At 42.8% G+C, this 22,144-nt stretch overlaps 1 protein-coding gene across 1 annotated transcript; it reads right to left on the bottom strand.

The window, feature by feature from the left end:
- Positions 1-14,838: 14,838 nt before the first annotated feature.
- WNT8A (Wnt family member 8A) lies at positions 14,839-19,387 on the bottom strand. The gene is made up of 5 exons (XM_060091970.1): positions 19,220-19,387; positions 18,851-18,989; positions 17,585-17,710; positions 16,553-16,695; positions 14,839-15,387 (listed from the first exon to the last, which is right to left on the bottom strand). The coding sequence occupies exons 1-5, from the start codon at positions 19,385-19,387 to the stop codon at positions 14,839-14,841; spliced, it is 1,125 nt and encodes a 374-aa protein (XP_059947953.1).
- Positions 19,388-22,144: the final 2,757 nt, after the last annotated feature.

Genomic DNA, 22,144 nt, shown 5'->3' with positions numbered 1-22,144 from the left:
CTGTAAGGGAGATAGCTTTCTCCCACCTCACTGGAGGACATAACTAAAGAAAAAAATCTTTGTGGAGCAGTCCAGCATAGTTTTCCTATTAAATTAACTACATACTTTAGTCCATTGGAAAGGGGAGATGACTGAATATGATGTTTGTTCCTTTCTTGCTTCCAGGATGACCCAGAAAGTTCTCTCCCCTCATCCAAATCAAGGGTTGATGACACTGCTGTGATTGATGCCTTTTGTTCCCAGACCAAATTGTTTTTTATAGCCCACCCCCTGCCAGCACTTTCCAAAGTGCCACTGCCATCAGCTCCAGAGGGAGCCCCTTCCTCAGGCTTCCTGGCCAGCAGCTGCACTGTGATGGCAGGGAGCTCGGAATGGGAGGAGAAAGCATCTTGCAAACAAATGGGCAGCTAATCCAACCAACAGCCCATCACTAGAACCATAAAAAAAAAGATTCCTTTTTTCCCCCACTTGCCTCATCTGCATTTCTTGGCTGAGACGGCGATGGAATGCTCCTTGGAAAAGTTATGGCTTCACATAAAGCAATCTCAAATTTCCCTCCCTTTTTCTTCTTTCTCAAACAATTCTATGTAGCCCAATATTGTCAAATCACTACAGACCTTACCAGTAGTAAAAGGACAATAAGGGAATAGTAGGAACTACTTTATGCTTATAAATTTGACAAATTAGATGAAATAGACAAAGTCCTTTAAAGACACAGCTACCAACAATATGTCAACCTAAACTACAATTTCTGGATCCTTCTTTAAACTTTCTGTCATCATTGTTTGGATCTCTCAGTGCTCAACTCTTTAGTTTTGAAGCAGCCCTACTGAACTTACTTAGTAAGCATTCTCAACTGTTCTACTAAGACCTAGTTACGTTTCAGCCCAAGTTTTCTGATTTTGGGATAGAGAGGGTAAAGCTATTTTTTAAGAATAAGCATCTCAGGGGTTAATAAATCTTATTTTAATCAGGATTATAAAATCCTGATCCTTCTGGGTGGCCTTTATGTTGGGGCCAGAATAACAGCCTCTCTGGTCTTTATCTAGTGTTCCTAGTCCTTGCCAATGTGAGAACATTTCAAGGCGTCTTTAACATATATATGTGGTTAGAGCCTCTTGCACCATAAAACGGTTAGCCACGGACCCACATAAAACAGTCAGTCTACAATGAGGTTGAAGCTTTGGAAACAAGCACATCCTTTTCAGTGGTGCTTGCTTTTATAATGTGTCATTTAACAAATGGACTGTGAAGAATTAGTCATGCCAAACTTCTAACCATCCGATGACTAGCTACAGACTAAACATCCCAGATGAAAATTTTTAGATTTTGAGGCTTCAGTCTTTCAAAGTTCAATTAAAATAAAATATCTACTAGGACCCCCAAGTTCTAGTCTAACTTGTTTGCACCTTTCAGAGATACAAGTTCAACACGTAAGTAGCAAACCATTATGAGTTCCTTCATGCCTCTCAGAGATGGTTTGAGAAAATGGATTATTTGAAACCATTGTAATCTTTATGGTAAGAAACACAATATACTAAATTAAGTCAAAATGTAATATTGTTAGGCACATTAGTGAAATCACATTGTTATAGTCCTCTTTCTGTTGCTAATATTGTACGTCCAACCTGAACACACTCTTGTATTTAGGAAGCCAGACCCTTTGTCTAGCTTCCTGTAGGTCTGGGTGCCCTCAACCTGTCCTCAGCTCTTCAGTAGTTACCTAGGTCTGAGGCCTGACCCTGGGATCTCCTATGCCATCTGAGCTGACCTTTTCACTGGATTCCATGCCCTCGTATCTTCTTAGAATACTCTTCTTCCTTTTTAGAGCTCTATTATTTTAAGTCTTCTCATCTTTTTTCCTGTCCTCATCTTGATCATTTCCCTTTATCTTTATCAGTGAGTTTAGTATTCTTGACCATAAACTGCTATAAAGATCTTGATATGTCAGTTATATTGCAATATGATTTTTAAAAAGATTTTGAAATTATGAAGCACATCACAGAGTGAAAGAGTTAAAAAGAGTGTGCCAACATGTTTTCTTCCTATTCAATTTGGTCAGGGGAACCCAAGTTGAATAGACATTGTCCGTATAGAAAACAGGTTTCCTACTTCCATGGGTAGCTGTTTGAAATTAATGTTCACTACTTTGTGACAATCAACAAATACTTATTATCTTGTATATACATAATATGCTGGAAAAATATTTTATAATTGTTAATCTGGCATTCAGGGCTCCCACAGACTGGTCAATGCTTATCTTTCCAAACATATATCCCCAGAACCTGCCTTATGGACACTGTTCTAGCTAGAGTGGTCGGTTTGCTCACCTTGCTCATTCCTAATTCTGCTCATTTGCTAAAGCCATTCTTTCCTTTACTCTGCCATCCTACATCACAAACACTGAAGATTCTCCTATTCTTTTATGCTTGTATAATTCCTAGCCTAGGAGACAATTTCATATAGTTTTGCTCTAATACAGCTTAATTGTTGACTTATCTGGCACTTAATAATATACTCCTTTGACATAATGTACTGGACATATGGTGAAATGGTTTAGCATTTGGGCTTTGGAAACAGCAAAGCAGTTTTCTATCATAACTCCATGTCTTCCTAGCTCTGTGACTGTGGGAAAATTTGCTTAACCTCTCTGAGTCTGTTTCCTCATCTCTCTACTGGAGATAATGATAGTACCTACCTTACAGGGTTGTTTTAAGGATTAAATGTGTAAAAGTACCTAACAGTGCCTTGTGACACAGAGTAAGCACTCAGTTAAAGTTAGCTATTATTATTTTTTATTTTTATTTTTATTTTTTGCAGTACATGGGCCTCTCCCGTTGCGGAGCACAGGCTCCGGACGCGCAGGCTCAGCGGCCACGGCTAACGGGCCCAGCCACTCCGCAGCATGTGGGATCTTCCCGGACCAAGGCACGAACCCGTGTCCCCTGCATCGGCAGGCGGACTCTCAACCACTGCGCCACCAGGGAAGCCCCAGCTATTATTTTTTTACCTCAGGTCTTTTTCTTTAAACTTATATATGGACTCTCTTCGCATCATTAATGGAAGGATTACTATCTGTTGTTACCTATTATGTGCCAAGCACTGTGCTAAGCACTTTCACTTATGTTATCTTAATCCTCACAACAATCTTGAAGTTAAAGCGATTTGATGTAGAGGCCATATCTGGGAATTATTAGAGCTGGGGTTTTGAACTTAATTATATTTGGCTCTAAAGCCTTTCCATTACTTAACAGTGGTTCGTCATAGACATGGGAAACTTCTTGTTTTTCTCATAGGGCCAACTAAGTGTTGTGTACAAACCAAGTTCATTCATTTAATGGATTTATTGTGTATAAATTAATGAAGTGGGACTTGGGCCTTTACTCCATTTATGCTATTGCTTTTTGTGGCTGACAGTCATAGGTTTTCTTCCTTCTTCACTCAGAAAGTGCTTCAAAACCCCTTTTCATTCTTCGTATTACTAAAGGCACTGATACCTTTATTTACACTTAACCACTACATGCTCTTGCACATCAACTTTATAAAAAAAAAAAAAGCTTTGCTAATTTTATTTATTTATTTATTTATTTATTTATTTTTGCGGTACGCGGGCCTCTCACTGTTGTGGCCTCTCCCGTTGCGGAGCACAGGCTCCGGATGCACAGGCTCAGTGGCCATGGCTCACGGGCCCAGCCGCTCTGCGGCATGTGGGATCTTCCCGGATCAGGGCACGAACCCGTGTCCCCTGCATCAGCAGGCGGACTCTCAACCACTGTGCCACCAGGGAAGCCCACTAATTAATTTTAAACCACCTAATCCAACCCCTTTTTTAATAATTGAAGCAAAGGAGGTTCAGGGTAGCTAAGAGACATGCCCAAGGTCACACATAAAGCTAATGGCTGATGATCCATGTTCTTGGCTCATACCCAGAGTGATATTAATTATACCAGGAACCCCTTGAGAAGAAGCACTTGAAAATATTATTGTCATAAGCAGTTAAAAACCTCCACCTGCCATCTTACTTGTGGTAATTTAATAGTAAATCCTTGTAACATATAATGTACAAAGAAGCCTCCTTCTGCACTAAATTCAAATTAGTAAAATCTAATCATTAGACTGTGTACATGAAGAACATCTGACTATTGCTATTTTACAGGCTATATGTTTCTTGAAACCAGAAGGGGTTCTAATTTATTGTGTATGGCAATTGGCATGGGACATCTTATAAAGGCCAGAACTTTCAGGATAGAAAAATTTAGAGGCTCAAAATAGAATTTTAGAATTTGAAAAAAATTTTGTGAATATCTAATGTAATCTAATCAAATTCCCTTCTTTTTTATAGTAAAGATTTTGAAGCACAAAAAGTGATTTGCATGGCTCTACAGTAAAATCTGTGGCAAAATCAGCAGCACTTTTCCCACAATACTAAATTACCTCTATTGATTACCTCAAAATTAAATTGTGTTGATTGTCACAGAAGATCGCAGGAATAAATCCTTTTGGAAAAATGTAAGACAACCTTCAGGGAACTAAAATTAAACATTACCTTAATCTCCTTTTGGAACATGAACCCCATTATTATTCAGGCAACTTCATTGCATGTGCAGATTTTCTTGGCTTTTTGATAGTCCTTATGTGTTACTGGCAGAATTGTGTTTCACCAGAAACATCAGACTTCAGAAAGAGAGAAAAATGGAATTATTTCAGCTAAATGGGAACTTTGAAAGTCTCCAGATTGTGATCTATTCTGAAGTGGCCTGATTTTTCAGCAACTTTCTGGACATGAAGAGGAATCAGAATGGGAATCATTGTCTAAGAGAATCAACGATTCTTTTCTAATGTCTTAGCCATAGAGACAACAAAACTGTCTGGCTGTTCAGTAGAACTTTAACAAAATTTTCATCTTGCTGTTTTCTTTAGGTTGTGGAATGAGTAGGTACACCTATTAGAGCCCAGAATTTGAGAGAAATTTTGTATTATTGTCAATTTTTAAAGAAAATTTCATTCTTCCCAGTTTGTGCTCATATAGATTCCTGCCTGCTTTTTTTTCTGTCACACCATACTACCCAGTCTGCATCTAAAATATCAAGACGAGAAGATGACAATCAACATATGGCACAATGGGGAAATGCATCCATACTCTCAGCTCAGCCCTGTCCTTCAAACTCTGGAGGTTATTTAGAGTCAACCCCAGGACACTGGTGAGTGTGGGAAGCTCTTGGAGGGGTGAGGAGTGGGAGGGTGCCAGGGGCCTGAAAGATCTTATGAAAGCGCCCTGCCTAGCTGGCCTAGGATTAACCCGTCATTTCCCAGCCAGAGCTAACCCAGCTGTCTTGCTTTCCAGGGGTCTCTCATGTTAATCTATGGAATTGACCAACTGAGTTTGACCGTGACTGGCTTTGTTTTGCAAAACAAAATTGGTAAGGTAGGCCTCATGCTGACTGACTGAATGGTGTCATCAACCCAATTCAAGGGGTGCCACAAAAGCAAGGAAATGAAACTTCAATTTCCTCCTCATGTTAAATGATAGCTTATCATACCAATTATGACCCTTCTGCAGCTCAGGGCAAAGTATTTTATTGCTTTTTTTTTTTTTTTGTGAACAGCCATAAACCACTCTCTTCTTCCACTTTTTCCTCTAACCCCTACCCCCACCCCACACCTGATTAAGGCTCATTGGAAAGGGCTAGTCTCTGTCGTCAAAGGACAGAGAGCCAAAGCCTCCTTTTTTACCCATACCAACCTGTCATGATTTTACCTTGATTCTAGGAAGTACGAGATTTGTTTTAAAGCAAAACAGAAACAAACAGGGTGCAAGGAAGCCTTTCTGGCTTCAGAGCACCCTTTTAATGTTCAACTCCTCTCACTACTTGGATGAGTTTGCCTCAGTTTTGGGCCAGGCAGAGATTGGTTGCTTTCATCCCTATGTTCCTACTGCCCCTGTACACACTTTTTTTTTTTTTGAGGTACGCGGGCCTCTCACTGTTGTGGCCTCTCCCGTTGCGGAGCACAGGCTCCGGACACGCAGGCTTAGCAGCCATGGCTCACGGGCCCAGCCGCTCCGCGGCATGTGGGATCTTCCCGGCCCGGACCGCGACACGAACCCATGTCCCCTGCATCGGCAGGCAGACTCTCAACCACTGTGCCACCAGGGAAGCCCCCTTGTACACACTTTTATTAGAATATCACACCACGTTTTTATGGGCATAGGTGTGCTTTCCTTCTTGGTTGGGACGGAACGTGTCCCTTCGTGTTTACCTCCCAGACAGGCACCTAGCACAGTCCATCATGACCCATAGAAGACATTTACTGATTGAATAGATTGATGGAGGCCCCCCACAAAGATTAGCTCATATTTCCCTACCTGCTGGCAAATCTGAACCCAGCTGTTCCTAAAATAAGAAAGAGGCTCAGTTGCTCAGGTTATTCAATAGGCACTTGTCAATGGGAGAGGTGTGGTGCTTCTTTGGACCTGTGCCCTCTTCCCTTCACTTCCTACTCCTTTTAGGAAATCTCATTTACTCCCATGGCTTCAGAAACTCTCTCTGTATTGGTGACTCTTAAATTTGCATCTCCATCTCAAATTTCTTTTCTAGTTTATTTAGTATCTTTCCCAGACTTAATAGCCAATTGCCTGCTTGATATTTCCACTTGAATGTCTCAGAAAAATTTCAAAGTTAATGTGCTTGAAATGGAACTCTTGATCCCCATCTTCCCATTAGCCCTAACCTGGTCCTCTCATTTTGCCTATGTCCATAAACAGCACCACCTGCCACTCAGTTACTAAAGTTAGGAAACTGGAGGTCACCCTAGATCCTTCCCCTTCTCTCACCCATCACATCCAATCCATCAGCAAATTTTATTGGTTCTACCTCTTTTATACATACTGCCCGTCTTCCTTCTTCCCTCTGCTCACTTTATCCCTACCTTAGTCCAAGTCACTATCAGCTCTTGCCTGTCTTAATACAACTGCCTCCTTGTCTTCAGGCTTCCACGCTTGACTATCTCCAGATAACATCCAGTTTTCTTACAAGGTAAATAGGATCCTATCATCCCCTAGCTTAAAATCTTTTAATGGTTTTCCATTTCTCTGGAACAAAATTCAGACATTTTACTGTGACCGACTGGGTCTTCAATGATCTGACCCCTGCTTACTTCTCTAAGTTCATCTCATGCCACCACATGCAAAGCATTCTCCAGTCATATCAAATTTTTATCAGTTCCTGGAATTTTCCAAGCTCTTTTCTGCTTTGGGCCTTATTGCTTGTTAATGCTTCTCTCTGAAATATGTTTTCTTGAAGCTCTTATAACCAGTTCCTTTGGGTATAACTTTAAATGTCAACTTCACAGAGAACCTTCTCTGACCACTTTTTCTTAAGATGTTGCCACCTTATTATAAGAACCCTATTATTTCCATCATGACACTTATCTCAATCTGTAATAATCTGTTTTTTAACTTGTTCATTGTATGTGTCCTCCATGAAAATGCTAGTTCCATGAGGGCAGAGACCTTGTAAATGTCATGAACTTCTTCATCTCTCACATTAGTGCTATGCCTATAACAGAATATGTGGTCAAGAAATGTTTATTGAATGGATGAATTGGTTTATAAATAGGAGGACTATATGATTGCCATCAAACAATACACTTTTTGGAGTGAAAGGAAGCGCAATTACAATTATACTTGGGACAGCAGGCATAAACCATGAAGCAATAGGAAGAGCACTGGATTTCTAGAGATATCAGCATCCAAGATGACTCTGATTTTGTGCCCTTCAACATTTTTATTCAGGTGAAGCCAATTTAAGGTGAATACCGAGGAGGGGGAAAAGGGGTACATGCCATGAAGTGTAGTGTAGCAGGGGGAATGAATGGGCTGACTTTTTCCTTTGCTTTGGGCTCAAGTGGTAATGGTATGTTTGGGAACCTCAAGTGTTCTCTTTAAACTTAAAATTTTTTTAATATCACATACCATATACAAGCCCTCCCCCATCAGTTACCTGTCTGATTTACTGCCTAGCTGATTGGTCCTGAGAGTATTTGGGGCCACTCCCCCCACCCGCAAGAGCAGAGGTCCTAGCAGTTGCTTGAACTTGGTATTAGGAGACCTGAGGTCTATCCTCAACTTGACCTTTAGCTAGGCAAATGACCTTGGGCAAATGTCTTTCCTCTTCTGTAAAGTGAGAGGTTTGTAGGAGATGAATTCTAAGGTCTCTTCCATCTCTGAAATTCCATGACCTGTACACTTAACACCACCTTTGGGCAAGACTGGCTAATGTCTGGAGAGCAATAATCACCCACCAAATGCAGAGTGTTGTGAGAGGCTTGCAGAGGCACCAAGGTGGGTAACATGGCCCTACCTCCAAGGAGGAGACTTGTCAGCTCTATTGTTGAGGCATAAAGAAATACATAATGCCTAGATATCATAGGCAGTGAAATTTAGATTCTTTCAAATAAATGGCAGGTCATTTCAAAGAGCAGATAGACCTTAAGGAGGGAGTATTTGAAGTTGAGGAGGCAAAGGTATCTCAGGGAGGGAAATGGTCTCAACTGGGATACAGAAATTGCATGGGAATGGCATATACAGAGAATTGTCATAACCTGGTCTAGCTGGAACTGAGGAAGCAAGGAATAAAACTGGAAAAGCAAAATAGGAACAGTTACCTCTGGGGAGGGCAGTGAGCTGGGGGAAGAAGGGAGTGAAGGTATTATTCACTTTTTGGTCTGTTTACTTCTAAATTTTTTGGATTTTTATGAGATTATATTCATAGAAAAAAATTTTTAATGTTTACAGTAAGATAGTGTCAAGTTTAGGAGACTTGAAATGTCAGGCCAAAGAACTGGAATTGTATTCTCTAGGACACTGCAGGTTTTTTCTTTTTAATCAGTAATGATGAATTGAATGTAGTGTACTAGTAAGAAAAGTATGGTAGCATTGTGTTAGGTGGAGAGTTGAGGGGCAAAATATCAGTTATTGAGTTAGTGAAAATTCAGGTACAATATGAAGAGTTGAGCAGAGGGACAAGTGAGGGGTGACTCATTAGTAAGCCTTAGTCACTCAAAGTTTCATTAGATTACTGATGGAAGCAGAGGAATCATAGAGAAAATCAATTCTGTCACTCAAGTTGAAACAGCCCATGGAATATTAGAGCTGTGGTGCCTAGACCTTGCACAGAAGTGGGGATTTTGGAATCATCACCACAGAAATAAAACTGGAATTTTAAAGTAGCTAAATGCTTCACGGGTGAGAGCAGAGAAGGAAGTGTGTCCTGTCAGTTTCATGTTCTTGCCCTGCACTGCCTGCAAGCCTCTAGCACAGGAGGACCCTGATGACTGAGGTTCCAGCTGATGCAGCTGGGAATCAAGGCTACTTGGCTGAAATGAAGGGGTTAGAAATGAACTTGGGCCATGGAGAAATGCAAGTGGGGCCTGATGGGCCAATCAAAGCTCTGTGACAGCCAAGAATAGGCAGATTCTTCAGATACTTGAGGGCAAAGAGGTGATGGCAGTTGAGGTTTGAGAAGGGTTTCTGGCTCACACCCTCACCTAACCCCTCACAGAAACCCAAAGCTGGTGTACATTTGAAGACGGTCTAAGAAAAAGTGTGTGAGAGAGAATTAGTGAAAAACTGAAGTAATTAGGGTTATTCGGCTTGGAGAAAAGGAGTATTTTGAAGGCCTCAATCCATAATGAGAGGTCCTAGAAGATTTCATAGACTTAAAATATAGCAGTGCTTACTCAGCCATAAAAAGGAACAAAATTGAGTTGTTTGTAATGAGGTGGATGGACCTAGAGTCTGTCATACAGAGTGAAGTAAGTCAGAAAGAGAAAAACAAATACCGTATACTAATGCCTATATATGGAATCTAAAAAAACGATACTGATGAACCTAGTGGCAGGACACGAATAAAGATGCAGACATAGAGAATGGACTTGAGGACACGGGGGTGGGGTGGGGAAGGGAAAGCTGGGATGAAGTGAGAGAGTAGCACTGACATATAGACACTACCAAATGTAAAATGGATGGTTAGTGGGAAGCTGCTGCATAGCTCAGGGAGATCAGCTCAATGCTTTGTGGTGACCTAGAAGGGTGGGATAGGGAGGGTGGGAGGGAGGCTCAAGAGGGAGGGAATATGGGGGTATATGTATACATATAGCTGATTCACTTGGTTGTACTGCTAAAATATAGCAGTGCTGATTCAGGTTAGGCATGCAGCAAATGTCCTAATAGGCACTTTATCCCAGGTAGGGAAGTACTAGCTTCTCCCTCCCGCTCTGATGGTCTTTCAACACGAGTGTAAAATGTGCTCCTCTTCCTTAGGCCTTAGATTAGGAGCTCTCCTGTTAAGAAGCAGGTAGCTGAATCAAGTGATCTCTTATAGATTGCAAGAAGCTCCTGATGAAGAAGTGGCCATTTTAGGATCCCCTAGTCCTATCATAGATCTAGGCAGGTATCTGAGAATCTGAGAGGAATGTGCACCACCTTTCCCTTACCCACATCCCACCCACCCCATACCCATATTCCACTTCTCTTACCCACAGCCCACCCACCCCGTACCCATATTCCACTTCTCTTACCCACAGCCTCCCTCCTCCCTCACTGACCAAGTGCAGTCTGAGGCTTCCCAGAGCCTGGGCCTAATTTCTTCAGTGCTTTCATTGGTCATCATACATTCATTTCCTGATAAAAAGGGCAGCCTGGCAGGGTGGGCAGGGCACCAGCCATGGAGAGTGTTCAGAGCCCTGGAGTCTAACGTTCAGCTATCTCACTTGGTGATCCTGGGTGCGGGGGAACTTTCCTCCTCTAAACCTAGCTTACCTCCTGTGGTAGGGAATGCTACTGAATTAAAATTGTGTAGAGCACTAGTCCCACCCGAAGGTCTTTAACTTCTTCTGGAAGTCTTTGCTCTGGTCTTTCTTTTCGTTTCATCCCCCACACCTCAAACCTCTTCATCTGGGCCCTTGGTCACTGTCTTTTGTGATCAATGATATGAGTAGTTTGTGATCTGGGGCTAGAAATTTGTCTTTCTCAAGATCCTGTATTTATCCTCTAAAATAAACACCCCTCTTTTGACATTCCTTTGAAACTTTGACCTCTAATGTAGACCACAATGGTTAGCCTTTTTCTTTGAGTACCCCCTGGAGAACCAGGATTCTGCCCTCCCAAGTCAGCAGGAGCCAGGCTATCTGCTTTATCATTCTAAGGAAGGCCTTTGCAAGTCAAAAGTTAGGTTTCTTCTTTCTGGAGAAGGGCTGAGAAATGTGACTCTTCTACTTGTAGAAGAGGGAGGAAAAGGACACCTTTCACTGCATATAAATGGAGTCATTCTACAAAGCTGTCTTGACAGCTGGAGAATGTCGCAAGAGATCCCTGGGGTCCCAGAGTGTAAGTGGTATAAAGGAAGAGTATAGATTTATGTGGTAATAGGTCCGAATTCAAATCTACCTCCATGTGTTTAATTTTAGGTTGGGTGCTTAACTTCTCTGAGCCACAGTTTCCTCAGTAGTAAGAGGGAAATAAATGTAACTCTTTAACTGTATTGTTCTGAGGATTGAAGGATATAGTATATATTAAGCACCTGACACTTAGTAGGTGCTCAGTTACTCCCTTTCCACCCTTGTGATCACCCACCAGCAAGCCCTGAGGCGACTGGCAGGGGACCATGGGAAACTCTGGGAATAGGCCTTAGGGTATTCTTAATTCTGCCCATGGCAAAGATCAGACAGGAAGAAGAAGAAGGAAGAGGAGGTGGAGGAGGAGGAGAAAAAGTTTTGTAGGGGCCTGGCAAGCATAGACTGAGAAAATGCAGGCTTCTGTTCTCCAGGAAATGTGAATCAGTGCCTGGATTTACTGAAATGTGGGACTAGGCTCATGGACAGGTTTCTCTCATTGAGTCAATTCCTTTTTCAGCAGCTTTTCAAGATCTACTTTCAGATTGTGGCTGCCAACCTGCCTGTCTTGGGCCCTGGACCTATCAAACACGGGGGTTTTACTGTTCTGTCACCTTAATGATAGCCAGCTTGTTAAGGATGAGCCAAAAGGGAAGGAGTGTATGGTTGTAACTAATGAATCTGAATGCCACTGTAATGCCTTGGAATGAGTCCTTGACAGGAAGGTGATGGATGCAGAGAAATCCAAATTCCTTTAGTTTCTGGCCCAGGGTCCATGTGGGAAGATTGGTTGATGTGATTGATTGCCATGAGGGTAAAATGAATGAGGTTGGAAGAGGCTTGGGAGGAGTGGGACTATGAGCTTTTTGGGGAAGTAGGCAAACTTTTCATGGAATTCCCAATTGTTCTCAGTTTCATTAGTGAAAACCTCAGATACAAACCCGTAGAAAACACAAGGCATGTTCTCCATGAATGACAGTTTGTACCAGGCATCAGGGATGGTTTTGTTTCTGAAAATCCCCCATAAGATTATTTGGGAATGTCAACAAGGTCCTGGGGAAAATGTCAAAGCATCAGATACCTGAGGTCTTTGGATGGAGATTCAGTTACGAATAAAGAGAAAAGTCTAGTTTGTTCAGTTCCTTGGCAGTGTCACAACACAGGTTTCATGAGTAATTTGGCGTCTGTGTTTATTGTCTGTGTTTACTGAGGGTTTTGAGGGTTTAACATCAAGCTAGATAATTTTGTTTTTTATTTTTTTGTCTGAGCCCCAGGGAAATAATCTTTTCTTTTGGTTGCCTATTGCTTCACCACAATTTTTGTGCTTAGATGGTATCTCTTCCATTCTCCCTTCTACCACTGCCACCACCACCATCACATACACACACACACACGCACACACATACACACTTCTTTGTTGCTAACTGTAGTGTGTTTTTTTTAACCTTCCTTAGAAGGAGGGAGGTAGAGGAAATCTTCCATTTCCTTGACATAGGCTGCATTTTTATGGATTTCTCTTTATCTCTGGTGTCTGGCATCTGTGGTAGTTTTAAATGCACAGAAGTAATAGATACCAGGGTAGACTTTCAAGGCACCTGCTTATGTTTTCTCCTGAGATGCCAACTTCCTTAATGAACATTTCACCTTCCTTTTCACTCAAACAAACAAAAAAATGGATTGGTTATTCCCTGCTGACATTAAAAAAATAACTTACTATTAATTTTTTTGATGACAAAAATATTTGTTTATTGTAGACAAATATAAAAATACAGAAAAACACAAAAAGGAAAACAAACCACTCTATTTTGGTATTACATGATAGCTAATATTTTCCTATTTTTAAAACAAAATTGGGTTCATCCTGAACATGCTGTTTTGCAATTAACTTTATTCACTTAATTATATCATGCATGTTTTTCATGTTACTAAATATTTTTCAGAATATTATTTTAATGGCTAATATTCCATTGTATAGCCATGACTTAACTAGTTTGCCCTGATGTTGAACATTTAAATTGTTTTTTAATTTAAAACATTAAGCTAAGAATGTTTTCCCACTCTTGGTGACCAGTCATTTTACTTGTTTATTCAACATTTTTGAAATACGTGCCCCCTGCAGGGTGCTTGACCTTTGCAGAGAGGGGAGACTCCAAAGGCCAAGATGCTCAGATTTAGGAGACCAGTGGTTGAGCCCCTAGGGCTCTCTTTATGGGAAACTACTCCTCCCCCAAAGCTTACCAGTAGAAGATGTAGAAGTGTAAATGAGGAAGGTAGAATCCACAACTTTCCTAGTCTCTTGCCTTGGGGCCCAGGTCCTTGGTGTACAGACACCCCAGGAAGCCCAAGTTAAGAGAGCAAACACACTTTGAATATGATTCAAGTTCGAAGGGCTTGCTTGTTCCTCAAGTTGCTTAGGTTGCATTAAAATAATACTTTCCAAATCCAGAAATCTGGATTCTTTTCCTATAGGCCAGTTCTTGGGTCTCAATTTTATTATCTGTCAAACACTGATATCAAGGGGGTTGGATATTTCCAGTTTCTCCTTTTAGCCTTGTGTATAATTGGGATATAGAAGCAGGGTTTCTCATTCCCTTTCTGATCCTAAGGTTTCCAAGGAGAGAAATAAAAGGTCTCAATTAAATATATATTCTAGAAGCATTTATTGCAGAATGAAGATGAGTTCCCAATCTGGGAAAATAACAAAAGAGAGTTGTTGTACAGCTCTTTTGGGGAAAATCCCTCTTGGGGGGCCTTGAACAGGTAAGTTGTAGTCATCTGTCCACTTACTGTAACCATCCCTTCTCCATGGCTCCAGAGCTAGTTTCTGAGCTGGAAAAGTCATCAGGTTATATTGGGTACTAGTTTCCCCAGGGTTGGGTGGGGTGAACTTTTCAAAAGTGCATATTGAGGTAAAAAACCCAACACCTTAAATACCTCCTTCTAGGCAGGTATGTAGCCTCTGCCCCACTTATCTGTATGAACTTGTAGTTGGTCTTTCTGGAGCTTGCCAGAGTGGGGGAACGTTCCTCCTTCAGGAGTCTGGACAGAACTCTCATTTTTGGCTTCCATTCTCTGATTCTCAGCCACACAGCCGGGTTGGACATGGTCTGAAACTCCAGGGGCAAGTACTTTGAAGGTCTTTTTGGATATGGACCCCAAACCAAAACTCCCCCTTAGCAAGCTGCAAAATTACAGGCAGAAAGACCAGGAAGTAACTTGTAGGAAAGATGAAATGGGGTCTACCCAAGCCCAGATTCCCATTTCAGCTCTGTCAAGAACATGCTGTATAATCTTAGGCCTCCATTTTCCCATGTACAGCAGATATCAAGAGGACTACAGATCAACCCTGTGACCTTCCAATTGTTTCTCTTATCTCTTCTCTCCCAGAGAAAAGCTGTGTCTCCCCTCCATTGTCATGCATCTGAGCAAGTAAGTTCCTGTGGGGTGCTATCGTGTGCTGCCCTTGCCCTGGGACCAAGCACTGCCTGGGGAGCGCGTGCAGTAGTACTTGCTCACCACATGCCTACACTGGTCACACTTGACTGTGCAGCACCACTGGAATTTGCAGTTACAGCTGCTTATAGCCTCAGTTCTCTTCTCTTCCACCTGCAGGCCACACTCTGTACACAAGCGCCCGCAGCTGCATTGCTCCCACCTGGATGTATTGTGGCTGTTCTGCAGACACTCCCGACCCTCTGTGCCATAGATGCCCAAGCTGGAATTGCGGGTACAGTAATCAGGCGATTCCTCTAAAAAGATCAGCTCAGCTTCTGCGCTAGGAAGGAAGGCCTCAGTGGGTGCCCAGTGGCCCTCAGCACTGTTCCCAGCCCTTAGCCGCCTCTTATCCATCTCAATTTTCAGTGCCCGGTCATACTTGGCCTTTAGGTAGTTGCCCATCTCCCGGAAGTTAGCCAGCTGCAGCCAGCATGTCTGGATGCTACAGCTCCCCGAGATGCCATGACATTTGCAAGTCCTTTTCATGGTGGCTCTCACTGCCTTCACAGAGAGAGAAAGAGAGAGGGAGGACAAAAGGAGATTGGCTCTGGGTAGAGAAGACCAAAGGCTAGCAATCAATGGAATATTTTAGAGTTGTGCTTCTTAACTTTAGAGTACATTAGAATTATGAGGGAGTCCCGTAAGAAGATCTGGGCCCTACCTCATATCTTCTCACTTAGGAAGTTCAGAGGTTTAAAGGCCATTGTATTGGTGATTTTAACGTTCCCCTGAGTGATTCTTATGGAAGAAGTGAGGCAAGTGTTGAGAAGGTTACTGAAGTCAGGAAACCTAGGCTGAAGGCCCAACTTCATCACTTGTGAGCTTGTTTCTCTTTCTGCCCATAAGAATAAGAATGATCAAGAAAGTATTTTGTAAATTAAAAATGAAAAACATGATCATTGGCACTGTTATTGTGTTGAAGCTGGGGGCTAGAGTATTTGTAGGTATTTGGATTTGTCTTTTGGGCCCTCTCCCAGAGGGAAGGAAGCTCTGGATTCTGAATCCCTACCCCCAAGGTGATTACCCATGGTTGTAATTGCCTTGAAAACCTCTTCCCTTTGCCATGGGCAACCAGGACATCTAGGTATAGGTTCAAAGGGAAATTTCTATGCTCTTAGCTTCTAATACAACTAGACTCCAGATTTCAGTTCAGAACACTCCAAGGATTGCTACCCCACCAGAAGTCTTGGGGGAGATTAGACCTTCCAGAGAAGCTTAGATCAGTCCCAACCCCTCCAAGCCCAGAAAGACATTAGGACATAGGTTGTATGATAAACCCCTGTTAATTTCCTAGAAATGCAGTTGAAATGGTTAAAATTTTAAGTCATGGAAGCAAGGCCTTTGTTCTGTATTGTTCTGTGTTCTCAGAAACCTGCCTGTAGAAGGAGTTAGCATATAAGGTTTAGTGATAAAAGGACTAGGCTAGAAGATCTGTGTTCATTGCCTGGTTCTGATACTTATTAGCTGTATTGCCTTGGCCAAGCCACAGCTCTGCCTTAACTGGCTTTGTCATCCAGAGAATGGGGGTAGCTATCCCAGTCCTGCTGAGTGGTGTGAGGATGAAACATGTATGAGACAGCTCTTGGTAAGTTGTGAAGGTCTGTATGGATGTGAGGCTTTTGTAAATACTGAGCCTGTTGGCTCATTGGTCAACTCTTATACGTACCAGCCTGCCTGCCCTGTTGTTATGAAGATTCATCAGGGCTCTGGCATCCTTCCCCTTCTCCAGACTGTCCACGAAGAGTTTGGAGATTCTTTCCCCAAACTCTACATTGTCGCTGCATCCTCCCCAGATCCAGCCATGGCCTCCTACACATAAGGAAAGAATAAGTTCTGCATATAGCTTCCTGCTAAGTCCCTGGAGAAGAATCAAGGTCATTTTAGCTGACATAGACAAACCATCCCCAAGAGTCCTAGAAGTGTGTAAAGCTATAGCTAAACGTGAGACAGGGAGGGAATTCCCTGGTAGTCCAGTGGTTAGGACTCCACACTCTCAGTGCGAAGGCTGGGATTCAATCCCTGGTCAGGGAACTAAGATCCTGCAAGCCACGCAGGGCAACCAAAAAAAAAAAAAAAAAAAAGAAAAAAAGAGAAAAAGGAAAAAGAAAAAGGTGAAACAGGGAAATGGAGGTATTTTGGGTGGGAGTGGAGGGTAGTCCTATTCCCAAAGCCAACTGCCCACCCTTCAGGCACTCCCCAATTCTAGACAGTTCAACTCTATACCCAAAGTAAAGGTAGGCATGCTGGGGCTGGCCTAGAGGATCTCAAATGTTCACTGCAGTTCAAACATTCTAGAATTCTGTACCATTATGCTACAGTAGTCTTGTTAGAGCCACCTCCTCCCTCATTAGTGACAAATCTAAGTCTCTTAGGCTGTCTGCAGATAATTGGGTAGCTCTGGATTATGTACAAGTCATTCTAAGCCTGAAATACAAGGGTTAGCTTTAAACTCTCTTTGGCCTCCTTCCTAGATGCCTTGTTGGCTTTAGAGCTTGGTGCTACTTGCTGATCCTGGAATCATGGATCCAGCTCAGTTCTTAGGAGGGTCTAGATCTAGGAGCTCACACCAATGAAGCTGCTGCTAGAGTCTAGGGGTTTGAAGAAGCTGTGTCCCTCAGCCTTTCCCTGGAAGAGTTTAGCCTACGCTCAACTCTATACCCCTCACCTCTTCCCACCCCCATCAGAGAGCACAACTTACCTGTTTTTCCATTTTTTGACTCATCACAGCCACAGTTTTCAAAGTCACCCATGCTACAGTTCTTGGTGATGGTGTACATGACTCCAGCAGAGCTGATAGCATGAATGAAGGAAGTCTCCCTGGTGGCTTTGGAAAGAAAGAGGGGGCTGGAAACCAGGACCCTGATGACCCAAAGCAGAGTTTTTGGAAAAGCAATGCCATTTCATTTCTCTCTCCTGTCCCCCTCCCTCTTTGGGTTTATTAAGAGAATGCTTTTCTACTTGAGAGAACAGTGCATGCCTTTCCAGCATCCTTACTTCATCCAGGCAGGAATGAGCATCCCCATGCTACAGATGGGGAAAGTAAAACCCAGAGATAAAGTGATGAGACCAAGGCCACTCTCCTCACCAGTTATGGTGTTGGGACCAGGACACTATCCCCCTGATATCCAGCCTAGGCCTCTGTTCGTTAGCCATTGCTTCTTGTCCTTAGGCAGTGAGGACTCAGTGCTATGAGGCTGGCTTATGAAAGAGAGAAGGGTATTTTCTTCTCTCTGACATGGAGTTGGAGCGATGTAATAATCATCATGATAATACCTACCACTTACTGAGCTTGTATCTTCCTAACTCTTTATAAACATTGTCCCATTTTATTTCTCATCCTATTTGTATACCCCACAGGAAGATACTTTTTTCCCCATCTTCTTTACTCCCTTCCCCCCAGCTTTTCTCAGGCAACTCTCTTCATTAATAGTTTCTACATAAACAACTTTCATGCAAACTACTATACATAGTTACAAACAACTGCACACACACACACACACACACACACACACACACTCAAATTGAAGCATAGCTCCATGTGTGATCTCTCAGTTTCTCTGTTGTTGGGATTTTATGACAGTTGAAACTCCCTCAGAGGCTGCAAACACAGAGCCCTTTCCCCATTTTTGTTTCATGCAAATCAGTACAAGATAAGTGTATACAAACACAAATACAGACATGCATTAAAAAATAGAGTAATTAATTTCTTTAGAGATACCTTTGTATTCACCTCATTCAACCCTCACAACACTCCTGGTGAGCTAAGCAGCTGACCTTATTGACCCAAATGACAACACTGAAGTTGAGAGAGGGAGAAGTAACTCACTTGAGGTCACACAACAAGGAAGTGGCAGATCACTGCTAACTTTTTCATTTCACTGTACACATACATGTTACACATACATATATACTTCAAGCCCAACTTCATGGACATATACCCCCTTGTACAGGTGCACAAACTTACCACTTCTCAGCCTGTTGTGAGTGGAAAGCTGGAGAGCATTTTCAGGGCAGTTCCAGCGTTCCCAAGCAAATTGGAATTTACACTCCTCAATGCCACTCTGGGCACCCAGGGCCACACTGGTGGTGTAGGTCAGATAGGCCTGGTAGAGGGAAAAGGATGTGAGCTTCAACCCTGGCTCTAGTCAGGTCGTCTGGGTCAGAGGGTGCAAGCAAGACTCAAATGGGTTAGCTCTCCATTAGGGAATAATCAATCATAGGTTCCTCTGGGTGGGTGACTTCTGGCACTATCTCCTCTCCCCTCTTTTCCTTCCCCAAAAGAGTTCCCTTAGGAACCTGGATGGGTAAAAACAGGAGCAGGAGATCATCCTACCTTGGGACCTGTTATCAGGAAATTGTTCACTGACCTACCAAAAAGAGAAAAAGTGAGGCAATGGTGAATGGGGATGAGGTAGTAGAAGCTTCCTTGGTGAGGAGGGGGGGTGGGGGGGAGGGAGAGGGAAGGACTTACCAGGCAGAGGCACTGAAGGTTGCATAGCATATGCCCACAGCCACCCTGAGCATAAACAAGTCCCCCATGGCCCTTCCCACCCCCAGGGGACCAAGTCTAGCCCAGGGCCAAGTCCAGAGAAGTGAGGAGAGGGCAGGATCTTTCTCAGTATTTATGTAGGGAAATGCTGAATGGCCAAGGGGGAAAAAAATCAACAGCTCTTCTCATTTGTCCCTCACTGGCAGGGCTGTAGGAGCCACTGACCCAATGGGGGACCAGGGAGGAGGGACTCAGCCCAAAGCCTCCAAGGGAAGCCCCGCCCTTCCCCGCCCTGCCAGCCCTTCCTCCCTCCCAGGCTGACAGATGGGCTGAAGCCTTTCCCTACCCAGGAGGTTTCTACCCTCTATAAGTCAGACTTTTGTCTCTTCCTGCTTGAGGGCTCATTTTTCAGAATCTTGTAGCCCAGAGCAAGCAAGTTTCCTAACTCTGCTAATTCTAAAGATAGGTCATCTATCCCTCAAAGTTACGGTGTCCTCACCCGTTAATGAGACCCCACTCCTTACCTGCCTTCCTCCTCAAGGTGTTAATAATTATAGAGGAACTCTACTTGGGGCCCTCTCCTACTCATTTTACCCAAGTAAGCAAGTGCACCATTCCTACCTCCTCCCTTGATGACTGTAAAGTCACATGGGACCCTGGAGCAGACACACTTCAGAGGCCACCTCTCAACAGTCCCTTCTACCATATTCTACCAAAGTAAGTTCTGGTAAATTTACTTCATTCCTAGTAGGTCTACCATTTTATATTTGTTCGAGCTCTAGTTTGTTAACTGCTTGTATATGTGAGAATCAACCTTTGGGCCACCCAGGGCTATATTTAAGAAGACTGATGCCTTTCTTTCTGATACCACTTTGTTACTAGGACATAAGCTCCTTAGGCAGGAATCTGTCTTTAAGATTCACTTTGTATTCTTAGTGCTGAAGAAGATGCCTGGATGAATGAACAAATGAGTGAAGGAATGAATGAATAAAAGAACTTGTGGCTCCTAGGAAGAACCCAAAGCAATATTAGGTAGGGTCGGGGACTGCAATGAAGGGGTGGAGACCTTCCTTGGTTGGTGAAACTCTTTTCTAAGGCTGGGGAAGGCAGGCTAAAGAGATGCAGAGGAAAGTACAAACAGGAAGTTACAGTCCTAACTCATTACTCTGTGACCACAATCCAGATCACTTCACAGCACCCTGGACTGGATTTGGATGAGAAAGGGAGCTCAGAAATCCCCCCACCAAAGGAGTTCCAGGGGCCAAGGAGTCCCCAGGCCTTTTTAGAGCAGTGAACTCAAAGTGTGGGCTGGGATTAGTGTCAGCCTGCAAACTATTATCTTTATGTGAGAAGATAAGTACAGAAATGAAAATGTTTAGAAATTTTTATAGCAGTTTGACAGAGTGATTTTAGATATGTTGAAATCTAATAAGAAATTTGAGCTCCTATTCTGTCTTTTTTTTTTCTGTTTCATTTTTCTAGGAGGATGGGTATGAATGTCTCAAATGCAAAATGTCCTCAATGGACTAAAGCTCTGGCTCTCGGCCCAGCAAGCTCTCTTCCTTTCCTTGCCTGTGGGATTCTCTCCTTGAGGAAGAGAGGTGTCCCACACTGAGTTACTTGGGAAAAGCACACTGAGTTTTGCCTCAGTGGCCTTTTCTCTGTTTCCTACTTTTCCCAATCAAGAATCTAATATTTATACCTGAAACTGATTTGATATTGTAACTGAATGATACTTAAAAAAAATCTATTGTTTAACTTTCACTTCTTAAGACAGTAGGGTTGATTTCCATTCCACTGACTGTGTGGTCAGAACAGGGGTCACATTAGACCCAAGGAATCTCCCACACCCCTTGAAAGAGTTTTAGGAGTGATCTCACATTCACTTCCTGTGTATGAGTGACTGGGTCTTGTTCTTCTGTGCTCCCCATAGCACTTGACATTTAGTTGGTACTCTATAAAAATATTCTTTAATTTTCTAGGAAGGAGAGGGGAAGGTGGTGAGCTTTTTGTGTGTAAACTTTGTGCTTGCTCCTGCTCACATTCTCTAAAGATCACATAAGTTCTCTAAAAGGAATTTAGGATGTTAAAGAAAGGCCTCTGCTCCAGGTATTAGGAGCCTTGGATGTTGGCCACTAATTTATTATGTGACCCTGGGCACGCTATTTACTGTCATGTGGACTCAATTACTTCATTTGAAAAATGAGAGAGTTGGGAAGATGTTGAGTGTTGAATAACCTCTAAGGGTTCTACCAGCTCTCTTACATGCTATAATCCTAATTTTATGATTTACAAAATTTATTAACCCCAGAGGTAATTGTAGGCCAGAGATGGGAAAATCTTGTCTTCTCCAGCTGTCAGCATGGGAATCTTATGTATCTTTAAATCCTTCAGTTGGCCATCTGGATAAGCCTGTGAGATGGATACCTGGAGGGCAACCAATGGCTTCTTCAGAGTCCTTTGGGACTCTGTCTACATAAGACTGCTGTGCTGGACTGATCATAGTCATTCATTGTGGTAGAGGGTCTCCTGGAGGAAGAGAAGAGCCAGAGGTTGGTGCTCCACACTGAAGTTTACACATCATTTATAACCAGCTTGTGCATCCATTTCCTTAACCTCAGCTCTATTATCTCATTAGTTTCTAAGTGACGATTCAACTCTTTCAACTGTTGATTTCTCTCTTCTGGGAGTGGAAATCAGGAACTGAAGACCAGAGTAGACGACAGTTGTGGAGGTAGAGTGGGCCTATGGCCAGACAGACAGAATAGT

Source organism: Mesoplodon densirostris, chromosome 3 (genome assembly GCF_025265405.1).
Source record: "Mesoplodon densirostris isolate mMesDen1 chromosome 3, mMesDen1 primary haplotype, whole genome shotgun sequence".
NCBI classification, from domain to species: domain Eukaryota; kingdom Metazoa; phylum Chordata; class Mammalia; order Artiodactyla; family Ziphiidae; genus Mesoplodon; species Mesoplodon densirostris.
Note: the sequence above shows the minus strand (reverse complement) of the source record. Positions and strands in the feature narration are given on the sequence as shown.